The sequence below is a fragment of the Hibiscus syriacus genome, unplaced genomic scaffold (genome assembly GCF_006381635.1).
Source record: "Hibiscus syriacus cultivar Baekdansim isolate YM2019G1 unplaced genomic scaffold, ASM638163v2 tig00005929_pilon, whole genome shotgun sequence".
Taxonomy (NCBI): domain Eukaryota; kingdom Viridiplantae; phylum Streptophyta; class Magnoliopsida; order Malvales; family Malvaceae; genus Hibiscus; species Hibiscus syriacus.
Genome location: NW_024062071.1, coordinates 1,088,214 through 1,106,581, shown reverse-complemented (window position 1 = coordinate 1,106,581; position 18,368 = coordinate 1,088,214). Strand labels below are relative to the sequence as shown.

The 18,368-nt window shown below is 35.3% G+C and overlaps 1 protein-coding gene and 1 pseudogene across 1 annotated transcript; one reads left to right on the top strand and one right to left on the bottom strand.

Moving 5' to 3' along the window:
• Nucleotides 1–101: 101 nt before the first annotated feature.
• On the bottom strand, nucleotides 102–1,294 carry LOC120200083 (annotated as a pseudogene).
• An 11,663-nt stretch (nucleotides 1,295–12,957) lies between these two features.
• Nucleotides 12,958–18,349, top strand: LOC120200229 (CBS domain-containing protein CBSCBSPB5-like). The gene is made up of 15 exons (XM_039201128.1): nucleotides 12,958–13,280; nucleotides 13,387–13,526; nucleotides 14,576–14,744; nucleotides 15,024–15,156; nucleotides 15,248–15,418; nucleotides 15,487–15,565; nucleotides 15,663–15,776; nucleotides 15,934–16,000; nucleotides 16,157–16,262; nucleotides 16,348–16,415; nucleotides 16,568–16,677; nucleotides 16,760–16,893; nucleotides 17,207–17,292; nucleotides 17,392–17,481; nucleotides 17,902–18,349. Exons 2-15 carry the CDS (start codon nucleotides 13,399–13,401, stop codon nucleotides 18,079–18,081), a joined length of 1,635 nt encoding a protein of 544 aa, XP_039057059.1. The 5' UTR covers nucleotides 12,958–13,280; nucleotides 13,387–13,398; the 3' UTR covers nucleotides 18,082–18,349.
• The last annotated feature ends 19 nt before the right edge of the window (nucleotides 18,350–18,368 follow it).

The following is an 18,368-nucleotide window of genomic DNA, read 5'->3' as shown; positions in this document are numbered from 1 at the left end:
TGCTGAAGTTAAAAAGTCAATCTTTTGTTCTATTTTATTATCTTCATTAAAGTTAAAGAATTTTTCAAATATTTTATTACCTTTGACATACGATGTTATCTTCAATACTGCCTGCTGCATACACTCGAAGAAACCTCGGTGATATCACTACTGGAACTTGAACCCGAAGAAGAAGAAGATGACTCAGCTGTTATGCCATCGTTTTCTCTCATGAAATCAAACAATTTTGGCTTCATTTTATGAATAAATGCCTTGGGTTTTTTTCACTTTTTCTTTACTATTATTACAAAAACTCTGCATAATCTCCTCATCGTCACTACTCTCACTTGTTTTCTTCAAGAATACGTGGCACAGAACCCGCTTTTCCATCTCATGGTTCAGATAATTCTGGTTGTTTGCATGTAGAGAATCGTTTGATAGAGTAAGTAGGCGATATTCATGCATGATCCAATCAGTTCTTGATCCATGCGGAGGCTTCCCATGTGGAAAACTAGGGTTTTTCTCATCCCTCCTACTTCATTTCTCCTTGATACGATTTGCTTATCCGAACCGGTTGCCTTCCAATATACGGAAGCAGTCGCTCGGTTTATCCCGTTCCCGGTTCTATACTACGCTTCCTTCGTGCTGAAAAAATACTTCTCATCGTCCGTCTCACCTATAGAAGAAAATCTTTTGTTATTTCAATTCTGTATTTTTTTCTGAAAAATATTTAGATATATGCATGGGAAACGTATCTATTAGTGCAAATTCCATAGGAGTTCTCGTAGTTGATATTCATAGTGGCGACCTCTTATCGATATGCATACGAGAATATAAACTAAAACAATTCGGACTCGAGTATTAGTGACGGATCCATAAATTTGAGAATGGGATCTAAAATTTTAATTTTCTTTTCTTAAAAATAATGGTTATGCAAAAATTGTAATTTTTTTCTTTTTTTTTCTTAACACATTAAGTTAAATTTAATTATTTTTTCAAAACAATGGGATGCACTTGACTCATCGGGGTTTAGTGCATCCGCCACTGATAAGTATCAATCCGTCGCCAATATATTTAATAACCCTCCATAGATAATGCATGCAAAGCTAGAAAAGAGCTTACCGGGCAGATCCCAGGGATCAAACTTGCAGGCATTAAGGTCAGGGATGATGGAAGCAGGCAAAGGATAGGATAAGACCTAGCATTTCAAGTACTGAAACACCATCTCTTCGTCGGTCGGTTGGAACCGGAACCCCGGCGGCAATTTTTTTAGTCCATTCAGCGTTAGATTGTTCATATCCTTCTTTAAGTCCATTAGTACCCCTTAATCTTCCCTTTCTTCTGCTGCAAGCAGTGTCAAGCAAAGGACTGACGCTTTCATTAACAGGATTGATATTACACTGTAGAACCAAGAGGCAACTTTAAAATCCTTGGAGATACAAGTCAGACAACTTGCCCAGAATTTGAACACAAGACCACTAGGCAGTTTATCCAACGATACTGCATCGCAAATGGATTAGGCTACGAATAGTGTAAGGTAATCACCACTCGAAGCGGAAAGCTAACTGAAACCCCTACAAAGGACACAGAGAGAACTCAACCTGTAGAGCAGATTCTTGTCCAGGAAGATACATCCAACAACATTGGCCCAACCAATATTGATGAATCAAAGAATGCCCAAGCCATCCCACATGCCTCGGCAATTCCAATTGTAGTAACAAGTCTATCGATCAAATTCTCGGCAATTCCAATTGTAGTAACAAGTCTATCGATCAAATTCCAAACAGATGGGAAGGATGAGGATATGTGAATTCCACCACCATTCCCTTAGAAGCTAAAAAGGTAGAAACAATAATAGCAGATCAAGAAATTCTTGGACATATTGAAACAAGTTTAGATTAACTTACCGTTGGTTGAGGTGATAGAGCAAATGTTGAAATATGCTAAGTTCTATAAAGACATTGTCTCTAAGAGAACAAGGCTAAGAGAGTTTGAAACAGTTGTTGTGACGGAGGGATGCATGACCATGTTGCACAACCGTATGCCACCCAAACTAAAAGATCATGGTAATTTCACAATACCATGTGCTCTACAAAATCACTATGTTGGGGAGGCGTTATGCGATCTTGGAGCAAGCATAAACCTTATGCCTAAATATGTGTTCAAAAGATTGAGTATCGGGAAGGTAAAATCTATGACAGTTATGCTACAGCTTGCAGACAAATCTTATGTGTATCCAGAGGAAAAAAATTGAAGATATACTGATAAAAGTTGATAAATTTATTTTTTTTTGCCGACTTAATTGTTATGGATTGTTAAGTAGATAAGTTTGCACCTATTATCCTTGGAAGACCATTCCTAGCGAAAAGAAGAACCTTAATTGACGTCGAAAGGAGAGAACTCACTATGAGAATGAATGATCATCAAGTGAAACTAAATGTTTTTCCAACAATAAAGCATGCAAACGATCTAGAAGAATGTCAAGTCATTCCAACCACCACCGAATTCAATTTTGAAGTATAGGAGAATTGCCACGATAATACTATTGCCAAACCGGAGGAAATTGAAGAATCAGGTGATGGAAAGCAAGATTAAGCAAACAAGATAATAAGTCAATCGGATAAATATTTCTTTTATCTTCACTTTTATTACATTTTTTTTCTTTTAATAAGATTTAAAATATTTGTATTTTAAAAAGAATCAAATAAACTCTTAAACTTTTTAAAAAAAATTAGTTTGACCCTTGAACTTGAGAAAAAAATCAATTTAACACATCTACAATATTATTAGCCACGTCACCAGTCATTATAGATTACCACGTCAGCATCATAACAATTAACGTCGAAAATAAATAGTGAAAATATCACATTAAATTTTGTTCTAAGTTATAATTTCAAAGACCACGTTAGGCTTCTTCTTTTTTAAATACCTTGACATGAATAGTTGAACGGGGAAGGTGACGATTGAACGTTTTGGGAAAACCTAGTAAGACAGGTGTCGAGATATCATTGTTGAATACGACAATTATTTTACGCGTGTTGAAAAATATATATAATAGATACTGCTTAAATGTTGTCGTATATTTTATTTGGGTAAAATACGCAAATGGTCCCCTGATCATAAGTCATTTTTTTTGTTGAGTCTCTCAAGTATTAAAAATTACAAAACGATCCTTTAATTATAGGACAATGTTTGTTTAGTCACCCGATTATTAAAAGTTATAAAATAGTTATCTGACTATCCATATGTTCTAAACTCATATGTTTTTGTTAAAAAATTAACAGTAATCTAAATCAAACATTGATTGCTAACTGAGATATGACAATATATATAATTTAATTATTGTTATATAATCTATTAATAATCTAATTCAAATCAAATACTTACGAGATAATTTTTTAATTCAATTTACTTTATTTATATCATTAAGATTCAAACACTTAATTTTACTTAAATTGGATTAAGTCTTTGTTCTTCTATAAACATAATAAGTGAACATTTTATACCAAAAAATCCAAACAGTTGAATCATATACGCAAAATAAATAAATAAATAAATGATAAATTATTATAGATTTTACAAAATGAAAACGATAAATCCCAAAAGTACCGAATCAGAAGAATTAAACCCCGTCGTACATCATTTTTCCGGCGAAATACACGAGTCGAACTAGCACAGAAGAACGTCAGCCGCATAGTGAATCGAAACACAAACAAACTATATATAAATAAATAAAAAGTTCAGCCGGCGTAGATGCGAATGCCGACGGCCAAAATGAGGATAGTGAAGAGGACAAAGAAGAGGAGAGTGTGGATAACGATGGCTTTGCCGTTGGTCTGAAAGTTACCGAACTCGAAAGTTCGGTTGTTCCCCGGAAGCTGGAAGAGGAGGCCGGGGGACAGCAGTATGAAGAGCAACAGCCCTATAACAATGGGCGCCCAATCCTTCATCGCAACCGCTTACAAATTGACAAAAAAAATTACTCTTTTTATGGCCGTGAACTCTCTCAGTCAAAACAACAAACACAAGGAATGCTTCCAAACAATGCAATGGGTACACTAGTATGAGCTTATATAATTATGGAGAAAACAAGAAAAAGGTGAAATTCAAAGAGCATTGTAAGAGTTTCCAGTTGTTGCGTAAAAGTGACAATGGACCATTTATATATATGGGTAAACTACAAATTTCATCACTTAGCTTTAGTTATATTTCTGATTTGATTTCTACATTTTACAAACATTCAATTTGATCACTTGATTTCGACATTGCACTTTTAAAAAATATGAAAAAGGCCACAAAACTTCCTTTTAAATTTATGAAAATGTCCCTAAAATCTTTCAATCCAAAATTTTAACCTAGCTTTTCGGATCCTCGTTGATTTTAGGACGTTAGAGCATCTTCTTCTAAATCTCAATAGCGAGGATGTGGAGACAAATAATAAATTCCGACTCCACCCTGATATGATGACGGAGATTGCAAATCTGAGTTTTTTTTTCGGGGTTTGAGTTGAAATTTCACGAGTTTTAAAGAGATTTAGGAAAAATTTAAACTGATAGAGCGGTAAGAGATAATAAGATGAGATTATCAGTGCATGGAGTGATAAAAAAATTAATGATATCAATGACAACATGATATGTGAATGAAACTCTAAAAATTTTAAAGTTGTTATTTAAACCATTGTTTTTCTCTGTCACTTAAACTTTTTCATACAAACAAAGATTCGATAATAAATAGATGTACGATCTTTCAACTACATTAACCATATACCCTTTTACTTCTAAATTTGAATAATATAAACTACATTAACCATATACCTAGGGATGAGCATGGGTCGGTTGGGTCGGGTTTTTGGTCCACCCGACCCGACCCGAGAATAAGGAGTCTTCCACCCGATACCCGATCCTACTCGACCAAAATAAGTTTTCACCCAACCCGACCCCAACCCGATATATAACTTAAAAACCCGATCTGACCCGACTCGAAATAATCAAAAAATTATTTTTATTCAATAAAAACAGTGATTTAATTGAAAAATAATAATATATAGAGGGGTATTGCTGTAATTATTCTTAAATTTAAAAGGTAAAATTATATTTTTTTTCTAGTCAGGTATTTTTCACCCTAAACCGACCCGACCCCGAATTTTTTTTAAAAAAACCGACCCGATCAAGTCGGGTTCGAGTCTCATGCCCATCCCTACATATACCCTTTTATTGTCTTTATTTATTTTCTGGGATGCTTATAATATAGAGATCAAGGTTTCCAATAAATCAGAGGAAATGGTGAAATTATTTTCTTTTAATGAAAGCAAAGTTTCCATTAGATTGATTAGTATGAATGCTTGACAACTTCTTTTAAAAAAATATTAAGAGAAGGTCTCTTTCTTTAGTCCAAAGAAATGCGAACGATGAGCAATCCAATTGGGTTAAGGATCTCCCAGGCGTCGGCCAAGGGTGGTGAGCACCACTTTAACCGATCCTAAAAATATAGGGTAAACTATGCATTTAGTACCTAAATTATCAGTTTTGGTCTCTTTTAGTACCTAGACTTTTATTTTTTTCAAAAAATACCTAACATTTAGTTTTCATTTCATTTTAGTAGCCCGACCATTAAAAATTTAACGCGTTTAGTACCCAAACTATCGATTTTGGTCCGTTTTGATACCTAAACTTTTTTAAAAAAATCAAAACGTTAAATTTTGAATGGGATACTAAAATGAAATAAAAACTAAAAGTTTTTAACAACGATGTAATAAAAACTTACAGTTTAGGTACTAAATGCGTAATTTACCCAATTATATTTGATGAAAGTTTTATCTTTTGTTTTAGAGTTTGATTTGATTCCAATTTAAATACTATCAAAATTTATATGGTTATTGGATAATATAAATTTTATAATAAAAATATTTAAGTATCAAATAAATTTGATAAAATAATAGGGAAAAAAGTAAATACACGCCTAAAATATCAATTAAAATGAATCATTGTTTCAAAAATCGTTACTAAACAAGTCATTGAAATTGCATTAAACGTTAAACATACCAATTATTGTTGAATACACTTATTATGATTTTTTTTATTAAACTGACGTGATTATGAGATATTATTTGTTTTAAAGTTTTAAACTATTTGACGATAAATGTTCAAACACTTATATTTGCAAAGGTTAGTGCTCTAACCTAATACCATAGGAATAACAACCGTCCATTTAACTTTTAAAGATTAATTATTAAATATTAAATTGAGATTATTATTTGTAAAATAATCAATATCAAAATATTTTGATTTCTCCATATTTTATTTGATTTTCTTTAAATTTCTCATAAAATTAAAAACTTTGAATTAATATTTGGACCTTTCACGTAACATGATATAAAATATCTATCATTTAATTATTATTAAATCAAAAAATATATTTTTTTTCTTGATCTCCATCGTTTTGATTTAAAAGTAGTAATCATCCTACAATCAACAACAGCCCCAAGCAAAGGAAAAGCCTCCTCCCTCATCTCAAGCATTTTCCTAACACACCAGCTAAAGTGATCCTTAGTAACCACTTGCCACCAAATCCTTGTTCCAAGTCTTTAAATCTCTCAACTCAAGTTCTCCCTCCGATTTAAGGGAGCAAATATGCCGCCAACTGACCTTGGCTCTGGCAGTAGAGGAGTCAGTCCCATTCCAGAAGAATCGGCCACGAAGTTGCTCAATATATTTGATAATGGAATAGGGTAGCACAATCTGCCTACACCAGTAGTTGGTCACACTAATCTCCAATCTAGCTAAGATTAAGATTGCACCCATGCTCCAATCTAGCTCTTATATTAGCAACAAGAGACTAACAGTCTTTCTCGGACAATTTCCTAGTAACTAGGAGAACTTCAAGATATTTGACCGAAAGAAGACCAACCTTAAACCCAAAAAAACTCTGAATTTCCTATGGCTTAGTAACATCAACCCTGAGACAAACATCTCTCTTAGCTAGGGTTGTAAATGAGACGAGACAGATCACGAGCTACTCGAGGTCGATTCGATCAAGGCTCGTTAAATACTCAGATCGAATGGACTTGACTCGAGTTCTTAACGAGCCGAAACTAGCTATTTGATATTCGACTCGAAAAACTCGTGAGCAGCTCGAAAATATAATATATTAAGATTTTATTTTAAAAACAATAAATTATAAATAATATTCATATTTATGTATTGATTTTTTTTAAATACAATAATATTATTTAAGGTTCATGTTCGAGTTTGAGGCTTCAATAGAATTAATTTTAAGATTTTTTTTCATTTCGAGCATTTTCAAGTTGCTCACGAGCTTCATTTCATTATTTCGAGTTCAAGTCAAGCTTGAAAATTTTAAACTCGTGAGTTTTCAAGTCGAGTCGAGTCAAGCTCAACAATATTCGAGCTCGACTCAGCTCATTTACACCCCTACTCTTAGCACAATATTAAGGCGCAATCTAAATCACTCATAAAACTTTTCCAAAACATTCTTAGTATCAGCAACTGAAGCCGAAGACCCATTTCAAAAAAATGAGGAGGTCATCAGTAAAACTCAAATGTGTTGGACTAATTTGTTTGCATTTAGCGTGAAATTGGAACAATTTCTTCGATGCAACCAAGTCCAAAAGTTGAAAAAGTCTATAAATTTGAGTTTGAAAGAAAGCGTAAATTATTTTACATAAAATTTCAAAAAAATATAAATGACACATAGTTTGTTTTCTGATGGCACACGTTTTCCCTCTCCAGGCACACGTTAGCAGGTCTAATAGAGCCTGAGACTTCTCGTCGCATCGCCGGTGATCTCATCGTCATTCTATTGTTCTCTTCTTTCTGCTTTTTTTGCTGTTCACCATTTCATACCTCCCTATGGATTGGAGGAAACTCTTCAGATGACAAGAAGGTCAGAAGTTATCGTATTTCCCCCCCAAATCAACTGATAATTCCCAGATTGTCTGCCCGCCACCAGAGGTCTTCGAGGCAGGAATAGCAGACTGGAAATCTTCCTTAGTTGGTCAATTGTTGGGGGCAGCTCCTAATTTTTCCGCTTTACAGAGAATCATAGATAACCTTCGGAACAACTATTTGAAAGGGACAAGAGTTCAGGTCAGTCTCGTTGGCAATAATCTCTACGTATTTTCCTTCTATCCTGATGCTTCAAGAGACTGGTTCCTTGAAAATGGACCATGGCACATCCTTAATAAGCCTCTAATTTTAAGGAAATGGGAGACAAATTTGCAAAGACTAGACTTTGATTTAGCTCGATTGCCTATCTGGATAAATCTTTACAATGTTCCTCTAGAATTGCATACTCAAGATGGTATAAGATACATTTCTAGTGCTCTAGGAACTCCTATTTCTATGTATACTATAACTATTTCTAAAACTAGACTGCATTATGCTAAGGTTTGTGTTGAAGTAAGAGCCAAAGAAGAAATTCCAGAAACTATCAAAGTTAAATTTGCTAATGGTCAAACTACTATTATCTATGTTGAAGTACCCTGGTTTCCGAGTAAATGTAGCAAATGTGTCTCATTTGGACATTTTGATAAAAATTGTCCTACTAAACAATCAACAACTCCTTCCACCTTGAAAATTTGGAGAAAAAAGACTGACTCTTATGCTAATTTAGTTCATATGAATTCTGATAGTAAAAAAGAACTGCATAATCAAAAGTAAAACTATTCCCACTCTAAGGAGCAGTCTGATCCTATTGACAGTTATACATGAGTAGCTTCATCTAGTCATTCTCCTGTCCTTACTGAGCCTTCCTCTAAGGGTGATTCTTCAGTTCCTCCTAGCATCCCTGCTAGTGATGGAAACATTTCTTCTTCAGTTCCTCTTAGCATCCCTGCTAGTGATGGAAATATTTCTTTAAATCCTCTTTTACCTCTCAGTGGTGAATCTGTCCAATAGAAGATTCTCCCTGTGTCTCAATCTGACAATGACCAAAAGCCTCTCTCTATTCCTAAAAGAGGTAGAGGAAGACCCCTTAAGGTTAAATCTAAAGTAGCTCTTAAAGGTTCAGCTAACAGGTTCAAAATCCTCAATGATGTTGATGAAAATTCACTTAGTACTGAGGTTCAAGTTAAGAAAACTAGACTAACTGCCTCAGGAGTTGCCAACCTTCTTAAGGAACTTAAAGCAAAAAAGAAAGAGCAAATTGTTAAAGTTAAAACCCCTTCAAATAGAGAAAAAAGGGGAAGCCTCAAATTCTTTATCCCAATGATTATTTGCTTTTGGAACATCAGAGGATTAAACAATCCTCAAAAGCAAATAAAAGTTCTCCAAAGGGCCAAACTCTATAAAGTATATATCCTTTGTTTGATGGAGACTCATATTAAGGCTGATAAATCTGTCAACATTTTACATTCTAAATTTAGAAGCTGGAATGTGTTCACTAATTATGAATTTGCCTCTAATGGAAGAGTTTGGCTGCTCTGGAAAAAGGAATTGATATCATCTTCTGTAATTCTTCTGACCAAAGCATTATTGTCAAAAGCCATTATAACAATACCCCTTTCGTCATTACTGTTATTTATGGTAGTAACAATGGTTCTACTAGAAGACATCTTTGTCGGTATCTTAAAGATCTTAATTCTCAATTTAACTCTCTCCCATGGATCCTAGGAGGAGACTTTAACTCCTTCCTTCACTTCAAAGAAAGCTCTGACTTTGATCTCCTTGGACCATATCTCTCTACTGATATGAAAGACTTTCAAGATGTGGTTCAAGACCTTTTTCTTCAGGACCATCCATTTTTTGGCCCTTCCTTTACTTGGAGTAACAAGCAAAATGATGCTTACCTTGCAATGAAACTTGATAGAGTTTTAATAAATTCTCATTGGGTAAATTCATTCAATAAATATTTTGTTGAATTCTTTTCCCCTAGACCCTCTAATCATTGTATGACTCTTGCTTGGTTAAACAAAGAAGCCCACACCAAACGTCCCAAACCATTCAAGTTCTTCAACTTTTGGTCCAATCATCATTCTTTCCTTGAAGAAGTGAGCCTTTCATGGAAGCAACCAATTCATGGTAACCCTATACAGGCTCTTTTTCTAAAACTTAAACGCCTCAAGCCTTGTTTGTAAGCATTGAACAAGAACTATTACAGTAACTTATATGCTCGTGTAAACCTCAAGAAATTAGAGTTGGAACAAGTATAAATTTATACTCTTAAAGGAATCAACCCTCTTGATAAGGAATTGTCTGTTCAAAATGAGCTTGCTGCCCTTGAAGAAGCTGAAAATATGTTTTTGAAGCAAAAATCTAAAGTTAAGTGGCTAAAAGAGGGAGAAAAGTGTACCAAGTATTTCCACTCAGTCATAGCAACTAAAAACAAAAATGACACTTTAAGGGTCCTTATTAATGCTCAAGGAAAAAGACTGGATTTTTTTGAAGATATGTCCACAGAAGTTCTTGATTTTTTCAAAAACCAATTAGATACTGCTTATCCTAATTTACAACAAGCTTATCCTAATTTACAACAAGCTGACCCTCAGTACTTGAAAAGTTTACTCTAATTTGACTTGTCTACTGAGTTGTCTTTAGACATAGTAAAAACAGTTACCAATGAAGAGATCAAAGAAGCCATTTTTAGTCATGGAAATGATAAATCCCCAGGCCCTGATGGATATACTCATATTTTTTTCCAAAAAAAACTTGGTATGTGGTAGGAGATGATTCTATCAAAGCTATCAGATTCTTCTTCCAAGAAGCTTTCATCCTTCCTGCTTTTAATTCTACTATAATAGCTTTGATTCCTAAGCTTCATAATCCTAGCACTGTTAAAGATTACAGACCTATATCCTGTTGCTTGGTGGTGTACAAAACCATCTCCAAAATCCTTGTTAGAAGACTGACCAAGCTGCTGCCTGAAGTTATTTCTCCCAACCAATATGCTTTTGTTAGAGGAAGATCTATAATAGACAATACTCTTCTTGCTCAGGAATTAGTGAAAGGATATAGAAGAAAGCAAATCTCTCATAGGTGTGCACTAAAAATTGACCTTCATAAAGCATTTGACTCTCTTCATTTTCATTTATTCTTCCCTCAAAGCCATTGGTCTTCCAAGTATCTTCTTAAGGTGGATAGAGGCTTGCTTTAAAGAAGCCAAATATTCTATCTCTTTTAATGGCAGTTTAGTTGGCTATTTCAAAGGCCAGAGGGGGATTAGACAAGGTGACCCTTTATTCCCTATTCTTTTTGTGATTTCTATGAATATCCTCTCTAAAATCCTTAATCTTGCTGCTTCTAAAGGGATATTTGGGTATCACCCTAAATGTAAAAAAATTGGGCTAACTTATATCTCTTTTGCTGACGATCTCTTAATTTTATGCAAAGGAAATTCTGAATCTATTGCTAGAATCATTTCTGTTTTAAATCACTTTTATGACTTGTCTGGGCTCAAGCTTAATGTTAACAAGACTGGACTTTTTGCTACTGGTATTTCTCCTAGGAATCTTGAAATTATCCATTGCATTTTTGGTTTCAAGCTTGGTCATCTTCTTGTTAGGTATTTGGGGGTTCCCCTAGTCACTAAAAAACTATCTGAACAAGATTGCCAACCTCTTCTGGATAAAATTAAATTAAGGATGTACCATTGGTCTAGTAAGATGCTTAGCTATTCTGGGAGACTTGAGTTAGTCAAAACAATTCTTTTCAGTGTGGCAAATTATTGGTGCAAGCAATTCATGCTCCCTCAATCTGTAATTAATAGAATCGATAAGCTCTGTTCTCGTTTCCTTTGGAAAGGAACATATCAGGTTGCATCTGGGGCTAGAGTCAGCTGGACTAATATCTGCTGCCCTAAATCAGAAGGTGGGTTAGGCTTGAAGAACATCAAAACCTGGAACATTGCTTGTATGATTCTGCTCATTCGAAACATTTTGGCAGGAGAGGGATCTCTATGGGTTGCATGGTTAAATTGCTATGTTATAAAGACCAATGACTTCAGAGACATGGCTGCAAGCTTTCCCCACAGCTGGAGCATCAAAAAACTTCTGAAACTTAGATCTACAGCCCTCCCTATTTTGAATGCATGAACTAATTATACTAAAGACATATGGGAAGCTGTCAGAGAAAGAAGAAGTAAGGTTCCTTGGCACAAAATAATTTGGTTCCCTTCTCATATACCTAAGTTTAGTATGATAGCTTGGATGGTCATCTTAGACCGACTTCCAACTCGGGAAAGACTGTCAAAGATGGGTATTCTCACTGATGGTCAATGTGTTCTATGTAATGAATCTCTTGAATCCATGAACCATTTATTTGCAGACTGTAGCTTTGCTAAATTGCTGTGGAACTCAATCTTAAATCTCTCTCATTTGCGAAAACCACACATGTCGTGGGAAACTATGATTGAATGGGCTTGTGATGAATGGAGGGGCAAATCTCTCATCTCTACCTTATTGAAATTAGCTTGGACATCCCTTATCTATTTCATTTGGGAGGAGAGAAACCGAAGAATATTTCAACGAAGATCTAAAGAAGCTGATCAAATTCTTACTTCTATCAAGGAAATTGTCCGGATTCAGTTTAGAGGTAAAATCATAAATAGAAATGATAGTGTTAATTTTAATCTTTGTTGTAATTGGGGTATAGACTAACCATTTTTTATTGTATGTAATTGTTTATACTCCCTTTAGGGATGTCTCTTGTAGCAACATTGCTCCTTTGGATAATAAAATCTAATTTATCCAAAAAAATATAAATGACACGTATTAGTTGAGTGACAAGAGAACGAAATTCGAATTTTTTTCTCTCTAAATTTTAAAATTTTAAAATTAAATAATTAAAAAATATATATAAATAAATTTGAGTGACCAGAAATAAGTATATATAATTATAATCACAAAAATTCGTGAAAATTGGAAATCTCAGAAAATCACATAAATTGGATCAAGTTTCAGTTTAAAAATATTCCACGTGGGAAAAGCTGATTGGCTACACTTCCGAGTTTCCGCCAAATTTCATATCATCCCATTCTTAGGGTTTTCGTGGTTCTGTTTGTTATCCTTTCTCTTCTTCCCGGTCGGAAAGTGTTCCGGCGAGTTCTCCCAACAGGATTCCCGACCTACGGTTATTCCATTTTTCTCGTAAAAATACAGAAACTCCAAAGAACATCTCTGCGCTTTCTGAAGCCAAGAGTCTTTAGTGCTTTTATTTTCGCTCAGTTTCCATCTTCAGCTATGCTCAATTTGTTTATAATTAAAAAATTCCAGCTGAAATTTTAATATCTTTTAGCTGTTTGTTTGGAATCCCCTGATTCGACGCAAAACAAATAAGTTTCTAATTTTGGTAAGTGGTTTATTATCCTTTTGGAGGTGTGATTTATTTATTTTTGTTAATTTGTTTCCATTCGTTTTTCTTTAATATCTGAAAATTGGAAATTCTATGTGATTAGCTGGGATTAGATATGGCAAGTCGACGTGGTTCGTTGAGGCGAAGTTTATCAACGGTAAGTATATCACCAGCGAGAAAAAGAATATCGGAGAGTGGAGGTTCCGAATGTATCCGAACATTCTTACCATCTTCTCGTTCTATGTAAGTTATTTAATTTCAAATCTTGTGTTTCATTTTTTTACCGCGATACCAGATGAATTGAATTTTAAAGGATTATTGAAGTTTTTGCCAAGGAAAATTTTAGGTTATCATGTGACTAAATGAAGTTATATTAGAAATTTAGGGACCTGAAATTATAAAATTTTAGGTGAAAGGAATTAGATCATCATATGTAAAATATAAAGAAAATACCTAAACTAAGTGAGAATTTAAAATTTCCAGTGTGTGACCGCACACTAGCACCTCCCTCGATCCATCCATGTGTAAATGGCTCAGTTTAGTTTTTATGGAGTTTTATTACGGATAATTGAATTTGAATGGATTGAAGGAAAACTATAATTAATATAACTAGTATATATTCTTTTAGTTGCTTTTGGAAAGATCTTTAGCTTTATTGCTGCTGCTTGCATAATCTTCAATAGTTTGGGCCGGAGTACCTGATTAGAAAATTTTGTGGGTCACTCTGGATGATTCTTTACGGATGTTTCCACACTATATTCTTTTTAACTTGGTTTTAGGTCTTGATTATTGCAAATAAAGAGTGAGTGGTGTGCCTATTTTAGGAAGCATAGAGTAACCACGACCTTCGTTTTCCTCTTTACCTTGTATGTGTTGTTTATGTTGCTTGGCAATGCATCCAACATAGGAGCATTCTTTATTTCCCTTTTATTTGGAGGCTCATACTTATATTTTCAAGGATGTGCACATGTTGAGATTACAGATGTGTCTAACACAGGTACTTCAATTAATCTGAAAGGGTTGGAGCAATATGTTTTATCTTCTAGTTGTACTGTTTTAAACATGAACCTTCCTTTCTTTGCTTTAAAATATGTTTGGCCTCTTTATTTTGAAATTTAACCGACAAGAGTAGAAGCAGCTATTAATCTTGATAATTGGTGAAAATCTGTGGAATTCATGTTTTAAACGTAATCATTCTGTAAAATTAGTGATGAAAAATGATTAACACATTCTAACAAATTCCATCTTCAAAGTATTAATGGAACTTTTTGTTTGACCTTGCATGTGGAAAGGGCACTTTCTGGAGAGCGTACTGTGAAGAAGTTGCGGCTATCAAAGGCTTTGACAGTACCTGATAGTACAAGCATTTATGAGGCTTGCCGCAGGATGGCTGCTCGTAGGGTTGATGCTTTATTACTCACCGACTCTAATGCATTACTTTGTGGAATCCTCACGGACAAGGTGTGACTTATATTGTGAATTGTAACAAATTTCTTTATACACAACTCTCCAAACAAGTTGAGCCAGCTACAAGATTTAATTTATTCTCTCTGATATGATATCTTAAACCATGCTCTCTCAGGCATTTCAGATTTGACTGTTGTAGACTTGTAGTTACTCAGTTATTTACTCTTTGGCTCTTGGGGGAGGGGGTGGCTTTTGTACTGCCTTCAGTTGTTTAGTGAACTATAACTATGCTGTATCTTATTTATTGAGTTTTCGTCTTTTTAATGCCCGAAGGACATAGCACTACGAGTAATTGCTCGGGAGCTTAGTCTGGAGGAGACACCAGTTTCCAAGGTGATGACTAGGAATCCTGTCTTTGTTCTTTCTGACTCTCTTGCTGTGGAGGCACTCCAGAAGATGGTCCAAGGTTGGCCTTTTGTTATTGACAACCACCCTTTTATGTGATGTACTTCCTTATAGCTTATCATCTAATTTTGTTCTGATTTTATTATAAACAGGAAAATTTAGACACTTGCCTGTTGTAGAGAATGGGGAAGTCATTGCTTTACTTGATATAGCTAAGTGTTTGTATGATGCTATTGCTCGAATGGAAAGGGCAGCCGAGAAGGGAAAAGCCATTGTTGCAGCTGTTGAGGGTGTAGAAAAAAATTGGGGAACACCTTTATCTGGTTGGTGGATGGTATTTTCTTGTCTTTGATGGAGTTGTTTTTGTGCAATCTTACGGGGTGATATGCAGGCCAGAGTACATTCATTGAGACACTTCGGGAGCGTATGTTCAGGCCGTTACTGTCTACAATTATTACAGACAATCCAAAGTAGGTAATACTTTCTCTTTTTACATATCTGCTAATGTTGTTCTGTTCACACATGACAATATGAGTAGCTTTGCTTAACATGATGCCCCTCTGTCAGGCTTGTAACGGTTTCACCTGATGACACAGTTTTAGCCACTGCAAAAAAGATGCTTGAATCTCAATTTAATTCTGCAGTTGTGACAGTTGACAAAAAACCACGAGGGATCATAACGTGAGTCTATTTTGAATCAAATCGTATTTCAATATTGTTCGCTACGTAGCTGAGGGAGGGTAGGAAGGAGTATTCTAATCTGTTTTGTTATTTTTAATTGTTGCAGTTGTCATTGGCATATCCTATATTCTAACTTATGCCTTTGAATTTCTGACAGTTCAAAGGATATATTGATGCGGGTAATAGTGCAAAATCTGCCTCCAGAGACTACTACTGTAGAGACTGTAAATTTTTCTCGATCTCATTTTATGTTCCCATGTCAGCAGTATTTTATTCTCATTACTTGGCCGTATGCACACTAGTAGCAATTGATCAGTTTTTAACCTAGATAATGAGTATAATGTTGAGTTCTAGTCATTTTGCTTTAATTTCCTGGATAGGTCATGACTCCTAACCCAGAATGTGCAACAGTTGACACACCAATTGTTGATGCTTTGCATACCATGCATGATGGGAAATTTTTACACCTTCCTGTGGTAGATAGAGGTGATATAAATTGCTACCTTGCAAAGAATATATTGTTGTATGTACGTCAAACTAGTTCTTAATAAGTTTCAATGGTTGGATGCAGATGGAGAGATTGTTGCTGTTGTTGATGTACTCCACATTACTCACGCCGCTGTTGCCACAATAAGTCAAGTCAGTATTGTTCCAAGACTTTGGAGTTTTTGAAGTAATCTTATGGTGCTTTTGTAGATGGGTTTGAGAATCAAAGAAGAATATGATTCTTTTATCCTATTTCCTTTGCAATTCATGGTTTTTTTAGTCTTGGCTTCTTCTTCAATAACTAGGTTGGTACTGCCTCTGGAATCAATAATGAGACTTCCACAACGATGATGCAAAGGTTTTGGGATTCTGCGTTGGCCTTACCACCCAATGAAGTCAATGATGACGCTCGAAGGTTTCCTATATTGATGTTCCTCTGGATATAGTTGTGATTTTTGCCGTTACCATTTATTGATTTAGTGATAGTGATGTCTCAGTGATAATTCTTTGAAGCTGGCTTCTGTAGTAGCTGAGACAGGGAGAGTTCTTCCCTATCCTTCAACCAATTTGCCGAATACATTCGGTTTCAAAATACAAGACAAAAGGGGTCGAATGCATAGATTCTTTTGTGGTATGCTACCGTTCCATGAATCTTATAAGTGACACTAGCTCCAAGAATTCATCTTTCACCTTTTTTGATCCAAATTCTAATCTTATGGTTAATATCCGTGTGATTAACAATTGGTTAGTGGTGCAATGATGCTCCGTTGAAAATAATATTCGAGTGGCCATACGGGCCCTTTTTCCGCCTTTCTTGAGCATGATGCTCGGTAGATAGTATAGGAGGGACCCTATCCTTCATCAACAACCTGCATTTATACCTCATGTTACGTCCAGGAAAATCGTATATTAATAGGTGGTTTGCTTATTGTTTCACAATACAGATACACGGAGTATGACAGATCTAATAACTGCAATCCTTCATAGACTGGAGGATGACATAGACAGGAACAGGGTACCTCAAATTCTGGTAGGCATTTGGCAAAAAAAATTACTAGTTTAATAATGAAGATGAAAACGATGTGTATCAAGTATGTATGTTTTGATAATTGGTGGGCATATTATGCAGTATGAAGATGAAGACCATGACAAAGTTGTCCTGACATCGGACAGTGATCTCGCAGCTGCTGTGGAGCATGCAAAATTAGTTGGTTGGAAGGTATGACTGAACTGTCTTTTTATGAATAGAGATCCGATACTGCATTTCACAGAGGAATTCACCGTTACTCCGAATCTATGTTCCTCCCGTAGTAATTGTTGAAGGATCTTCTAATTACACGATCAGTCGGAACTCCTAACAATCAGATATTATGTCCTCGAGACAGTACTATCATAATGTTTGGGGGTTTGTCCCCTTACCTTTGTGGGTTTCTGGGGAGCGTCTCGTAGGGGAGGTCGAGCAGGGTGTAAAGTGATGCTAAGGTGAATTGAATCAAGCTTCCTACACCCTGCCCGAACTTCCCCTCCGACATTATATGGTAGTGCCGTCCCGAGAATATAATACCTAGTTATTGGTAGTGAAATTCCTCAACAACTCCATTCAGCTCAATTAAGTAAAAAATTGGTTGAATTTTTGCAGGGTTTGAGGTTGCATTTAGACTATTCAGGAGAGCAAAACCATCGAAGGGGTTCGGGTTCAGGAAGCTTGGATTATGCTCAATCTGATTCGTGGGCTGCCGCGTACAGCGCGGTGGCAGCCGGGGCTGCTGTTGTTGCTGGGCTGGGGTTATTAGCATACCTGAAGAAAGCCGGTAACTAGCATTGTTAGGAACTTCCCATTCATAAAAATGGCTCAAAGGCATTTCTTGTGCTTGATTTTCCCCTAATTTATTAGGTCAACATGCAATAGCATAGAGGTGAACGAGTCTTTTTGTTTTATGGGTTCTTCTTTGCTGCCTTCATATTTTAGAATATTGAACTCAAAACTGTGGTCTTCTCCCATGGTTTATCTCTGAAAATTTTGACACTTGTTGAAGGGTGAAATCACCTTTTTGTAAGGAAAATAAACAGAGTTGCATTTCATGAAATTTAGTTTTAGATTTTCAC